The sequence below is a fragment of the Zeus faber genome, assembly GCF_960531495.2.
Source record: "Zeus faber genome assembly, chromosome: 10".
NCBI lineage: Eukaryota > Metazoa > Chordata > Actinopteri > Zeiformes > Zeidae > Zeus > Zeus faber.
Genome location: NC_137199.1, coordinates 33,934,499 through 33,941,292, shown reverse-complemented (window position 1 = coordinate 33,941,292; position 6,794 = coordinate 33,934,499). Strand labels below are relative to the sequence as shown.

The 6,794-nt window shown below is 49.6% G+C and overlaps 1 protein-coding gene across 1 annotated transcript in view; it reads right to left on the bottom strand.

Annotated features, from left to right (window-relative positions):
- The window catches only part of ppargc1b (peroxisome proliferator-activated receptor gamma, coactivator 1 beta), a gene marked incomplete at its 5' end in the record, with an annotated part of 44,058 nt that extends 39,661 nt beyond the window's left edge, over nt 1-4,397 (bottom strand). The window contains one exon of the mRNA XM_080008277.1: nt 4,335-4,397. Within this exon, the coding sequence (XP_079864403.1) occupies nt 4,335-4,397 (63 nt within the window). The remainder of the gene's footprint in view (nt 1-4,334) is intronic.
- Between the last annotated feature and the right edge of the window lie 2,397 nt (nt 4,398-6,794).

Here is a 6,794-nt window from a genome sequence, read left to right as displayed (position 1 = left end):
ATGTATGAAAGTATGTATATGTATGTGACAAATAAAAATCTTGAATCTTGAATCTTGAATCTTGAACTGATGTCACTCTGTCATCCATTGACTTTGTTGCATTGATTCATATTTGGAACGGAGCAGGGAGCTCTGAGGACGAAGTGAGGACGAGTGTCGGGTTGCTCCATGTGCATGGGGGTCTAAAGGTGAACACACACACACACACACACACACACACACACACACACACACACACACACACACACACACACACCATGTCTGTGTGCACTTTATTTAAAGCACCTTTGGTCGGGTTTTATCACATGAGCACTTTGTCCTCTGGTGTCTACTGAAGGACAAACCATGCGCACACACACACACACACACACACACACACACACACACACACCAAGTGTAGCCCAGTCACAAGAATGTGACTGCGAGCATTAAGACACATTTTGCGATGATTTTGGAGACAGTGCTACTACATTTAATAACTAGGAGCACCAGTGTGACTTGAAAATATGCAGATCGTTTTGTTTTTTTGTTTTTTTATCATCATCATATACTGCGTCATGTGGAACACGAGGAGGGAGTGAGAATAGGTGTGTGTGAGTGAGAGTTAGACAGAGAGAGCTGAGGCTGTCCGAGTGTCCATAATATCGACATTGAGCGCCACATATTGATTTTCAAATGATTGTTTTACGATTGAAAATGGGTAAAATTGTATTTCATTGTACAGCTGCCCGATACCACTATGGCACCGGTTCCTATTCAATCGGTGTCTATCACCGATTAATCACAATGCCGATTTCTGTGCTTCATTTTGGTGCTGCTACATTTTATTTATGTAAATTATCTATTTATTACCAAAGCATGTATCAGTTATACAGTTAAGATGGAACAAATATGAATGTGTTGCATTGCATGTCCATTTCAGTGGTGCTCCTTATATCTTCGGTAGGGAGCACCAGTACTACTAGTGTAAAAATATAGTGTGTTATCTGTATTATCATCCATCCATTTCAATGATTAAGAATCTTCTTCTATTTACTACAATAATGCTAATGTAATAATGGGGTAATGTACTTCCCTCTCTCCCTGCCTCTTTCACAAAGTACCTAGTAAATCTCTAACATGGCATCCTCAAACTATCTGAAACACACGCACGCACGCACGCAAACACACACACACACACACACACACACACACACACACACACACACACACACACACACACACACACACACACACACACACACACACACACACACACACACAGCTGGTTAGTTTGAAATATTTGACACTTAACACTGGGTTGGACAGTTCATCAACCATCTGACCTTGTGTGTGTGTGTGTGTGTGTGTGTGTGTGTGTGTGTGTGTGTGTGTGTGTGTGTGTGTGTGTGTGTGTGTGTGTGTGTGTGTGTGTTCCATAGGGAGATGTTTAGTGGCAGAGTGACCTTCACGCGACCAATGCAGCTATATGCTATTACTGTTGTACCCCCCCACTCACACACACAAGCAAGACGCCGTCAGCACATGACCCCCCCCTTCCCAGAATGCTTTGCTGCTTCTGCCCTGTTCCCACTGTGTTGTGTCACGCATCCTAACTAACACACACACACACACACACACACACACACACACACACACACACACACACACACACACACACACACACACACAGGAGGCAGTGTGGCTCTGTGCTGACTGTTAAACAGCACAAGCAGCTCCTGGACGTCTGGACCAGGGCGTCAAACTCGATCATTGAAAGGGTTTTATTCAACATGTCCAACCCAACAGGGCTGATATTTATTCAACACTTTCGATCCAAACTTCTTTGATCAAAATATGCGATCCACTGCTGACGAGCTGATGGAGAGGAGGAGGAGGAGGAGGAGGAGGAGGAGGGCGTTGAGCATCTGTTCACGTCTCGTGCCCACGGCTGCTGCAGCTGATCCTGATCCTGCCTGTTCTACCCAACGTCCACAAGATGGAGGAAATGAGGACAAAGCAAAAGAAGCCAGAGAGAGACAGAGACAGAGAGAGACACAGAGAGATAGAGAGAGAGACAGAGAGAAAGAAAGAGTGAGAGAGAGACAGAGAGAGAGAGACAGAGATACAGACAGAGAGAGACAGAGAGAGACAGAGAGAGAGAAACAGAGCGAGAGGGAGAGAGAGACAGAGAGAGAGAGGGAGAGGGAGACAGAGGGAGCGAGACAGAGAGAGAGAGACAGAGAGAGACCCATATTTGAAGCACAAAAATGGTTCCTTGTCCTTGGGGTTTCCTTGTGGTGAAGCAGCGGCTGCTTTTCTCGTGGACTTGCTTCCTCATCGGTGGAGTTGCTTGTTTGTTTGCTTCCAACGTGCTCTACTTGAGACAAGCTAATCCTCAAATGAGGACACATGCAGAAGCCTAATTCATGATTATTCATAGATTACTAGACAGCATTAATATAACTGTGGCACATACCTGATCTGGCCTGCAGGCCTTGAGTCTTACATATGTGGTCTAGTAGAACCACACAGGTCCAAGCTGGACCAAGCAGGTCACTGCCAGAGGTACTATTGGAGCTACTGTACTACCAGAGGTACTACCAAAGGTACTACAAGAGGTACTATCAGAGCTACTGTACTACCAGAGGTACTACCAAAGGTACTACAAGAGGTACTATCAAAGGTATTACAAGAGGTACTGCCAGAGGTACTATCAGAAGTACTATCAGAGGTACAACCAGAGGTACAACAAGAGGTACTACCAGAGGTACTATAGAGGTACTACCAGAGGTACTATCAGAGGTACTTCCAGATGTACTACCAGAGGTACTACCACTGAGAAAGGTGGAGTGGGAGAGGTGGAATGTGAGGTGAGTCAGTGTTTCGTTATTTAATGATAAGATGCTGCTGGTGTGTGTTTGTGTGTGTGTGTGTGTGTGTGTGTGTGTGTGTGTGTGTGTGTTGTGTGTGTGTGTGTGTGTGTGTGTGTGTGTGTGTGTGTGTGTGTGTGTGTGTGTGTGTGTGTGTGTGTGTGTGTGTGTGTGTAGCTGAGCTGTACGGTCACGCAAGCCTGAGTCTAACAGTAAAGTAGGTCAGAGAGAGAGAGAGAGGGGGAGAGAGAGGGAGAGAGGGAGGGAGAGAGGGAGGGAGAGAGGGAGGGAGAGAGGGAGGGAGAGGGAGAGGGAGAGAGGGAGGGGGAGAAAGAGGGGGGGAGAGAGAGAGAGAGGGAGGGGGAGAAAGAGGGGGGGAGAGAGAGGGAGAGAGAGAGGGAGAGAGGGAGGGAGAGGGAGAGGGAGAGAGGGAGGGGGAGAAAGAGGGGGGGAGAGAGAGAGAGAGAGAGAGAGAGAGAGTGGGGAGAGGGGGCGGTGGGGGAAGAGAGAGAGAGAGAGAGAGAGAGAGAGAGAGAGAGTGGGGAGAGAGAGGGAGAGGGAGAGAGGGAGGGAGAGGGAGAGGGAGAGAGGGAGGGAGAGGGAGAGGGAGAGAGGGAGGGGGAGAAAGAGGGGGAGAGAGAGAGAGAGAGAGAGAGAGAGAGAGAGAGAGAGAGTGGGGAGAGGGGGCGGTGGGGGAAGAGAGAGGGAGTGGGAGGGGGAGAGAAGGGGGTTGGGGAAGGGGGGTAGAGAGAGAGAGTGTGGGGGAGAGAGAGCAAATGAGGGATAGAGTGAATTAGAGAAAAAAAACAAAAAGTGAGTGACAGGGAAAGAAAGGGATGATAGAAAAGTGAAGATTACAAAAGAAGGACAATACAGAAACGAGAACAGACAGGATAGAGAGATGGCGTGAAGAAGGATAAAACTACAAACTTAAGGCGCTTTTCCAGCACATGGAACTGGCTCAACTCCACTGTTTGGTTTTCCATGGGGTCAAAGGTGTGGTCGGACCTGGCACCTGCTACTTATTTTGGCAGCGCCACCAGGTTCCAAGCGGCCGAGGCCTGACTGACGTCACATGAACAAACTGCACAATACTGATGGTCAGAGAGAAACGTCATCAGCACTGGACTGAGAACGTCTCCTCACACAGGGCTTTTCATTCAATTAGGAAAATTAATACAATTAATAAATGACTTAATAAAAAGGAAAATGACTAGATCTATGATAAAAAAACACACTTTATAAATGGTTTTGTGACGTGCAGGATCGCTTTTTTTAAGAAAGGTTGAAAATTCGCTCGTTATTGTCCTCAGGGTCTTTGAAAAAGAGGATGGCAAGTAAAACAGAAAAGCTTATCATCAACACATAACACCATCCCATCGACAGCCTCCATTGTTCCGGTGTGTGTCGCGTTGAAGATGATGTTATGGTAGTTTCATGCAGCGTCGCTATGGCAACTATCTGCAGTGGAAAACAAAGTACCTGGTACCACAGCGTCTTCGGTTCAGCCAGTTCCACACGGTGGAAAAGCACCTTTACTGTCATGAATCTCTGCTGCACACCAGTCAGCAAAGAGCCACGCCCCGTGCAGGTTAGGGCTTGATGCCTCTCCTTGCTGACTCACCTCCACACGCACACACACACACACACACACACACACACACACACACCCAGTACACTGTGTGTGTGTGTGTGTGTGTGTGTGTGATGGAATTTTACCTGGATCTTTCTTAATGTTGACATGCCCTCCTCTCCTCTTTGTTTACAAAACTATGAATGTACAAACTACAAACAGTGGCGGTCAAGTCAGAAACACACACACACACACACACAGAAACAGTTTGTCAGAGGTGAGGTTTTTAGGAGAAGGGGTGAGGCTGTGCCTCTGTGTGCGGGTGTGGGATCCAGGTTGGCGGAGTGGCGACCTGGACCCCCGATGTGGTGGGGGGTGCTGGTGGGGGTGCTGGTGGGGGTGCTGGTTGGGAAGCTGGTGGGGGTGCTGGTGGGGGATACTGGTGGGGGTACTGGTGGGGGGTGCTGGTGGGGGGTGCTGGTGGGGGTGCTGGTGAGGGGTGCTGGTAGGGGTGGGGGTGCTAGTGGGGGGTGCTGGTGGGGGTGGGGGTGCTGGTTTGGGTGCTGGTGGGGGGTGCTGTTCTGGGTACATTCAGTTGGGTGGGTGGGTGTTGTGGGGGCTGCAGGGTAGCGGCCCTCACATTGGCATGGGGCCTGGGTGGGCGTTCTGGTGGTGTTTGCCGGTCATGGGGTGCGGCTCCAAGACCTGTGGTCTGCCCCGCGACAGACCACATGTCTTGCTCTTCCAGGGGGCTCTTCTGCTGCTCCAGAGGCGCTGTCTGTTGTTCTGACTGTTGTCGCTTCTTGTTGTTTGTGTCTATGTTTCATTGGTAGTGCTGGTCCTCTTGAAGGAGGAATGCATGGACAATGTGGCTCCGCCTCCAGTCCTCATGGACAATGTGGCCCCGCCTACAGTCCTCATGGACAATGAGGCTCCGCCTCCAGTCCTCATGGACAATGTGGCTCCGCCTCCAGTCCTGATGGACACTGTGGCTCTGTTTCCATGCTCAGCAGGAATCTTTCCCAAAGGTCGTGAACGGTGACGTTGAGGTGACAGAGCCTCAGATCCCCCCACCCGCTAATCCGCCACACCTAATCCCATAGTAATCCTCCCAGATTACTTAAAAATACACACACATACTGTACACACACACACACACATACACGTACACGTACACACACACACACACACACACACACACACACACACACACACACACACACACACACACACACACACACACACACACCATAATTGCTCTGATTGGTAACTCCCATTTGAAAATACACAAATCAACCTGTGTGTGTGTGTGTGTGTGTGTGTTTCAGACAGTTGCAGTGATTATGTGTCGTCTCATTAGATGGCCGCCAATCCAGACAGACAGACAGTGACTCTGAGGAACATCACAGCGCCGTTACAATTATTATCAAGATTATCATCATGATTGTGCAGTATAACTCAGGGGTGGAAATGAGGAGGAGCAGGGGGGTCTGGACCCCCTTCCTGGGAATAAAAGAGTTGTCCCCCTAAATATATATCATTGCAAACATCACTATATAATTTTACATAATCACGGCTCTGCGCCCCGATCGCTCCTCTGACGGCGGGGCTTAAACAGTGTTTTTATTTTAAGTAAGTTATTTTATTTTACTCCGTTTCCGTAATGAAAAAAGCACAGCGTGTGATGAGGACACGTTCTCTGTCACTCTCTTACAGTAGCAGTACTAAGCAGTATTTTAGTAGTAGTTTAGCAGTTGTAGTGGGTGGGGTGACTGAAGTAGCTACACCTCGTTGTTTGGGCTTACGAGCATCAGGTTTAAAAAACCCCTTCCACACACCCAGGCAGGATAGGAGCCCTGTGTCATGACATGTTCCATCTGCTCCTGGCTAAATCCATCTAGCCTTATCTCTACAATAAACTGGTGTTATCAACCCCCCCTCGTCTGTGTCTCTGTGCCGGAGGGCCCTGAACAACTTGGGTGGCGTATGGTGGCGAAAGCTGCCACACTGGCACCTGAGCAGGGACTCTCCGGCACAGGGATGGGACACAGAAGGGTCGTCCGAAGACGCCCTCGAGCCACCAGCGGTTCAACGGGTGGCCCCAGCACCAACCCTCTCCCAACTGGCAGCAGTAGCACCTGGGGGGCAGAGCACCGTGGGAGAAGCAATACAGCAGCCACCACAGGTAACCTCTGGCGGCTAGCTTCTCCGCCCAGCAGGCATCGCCGGGACCATCCAGCAGCCCAGCAGCCGGACCAACCCTCTCCCAACTGGCAGCAGCAGCATCTGGGGGGCAGAGCACCGTGGGAGAAGCAATACAGCAGCCACCACAGGTAACCTCTGGCGGCTAGCTTCTCCGCCCAGCAGGC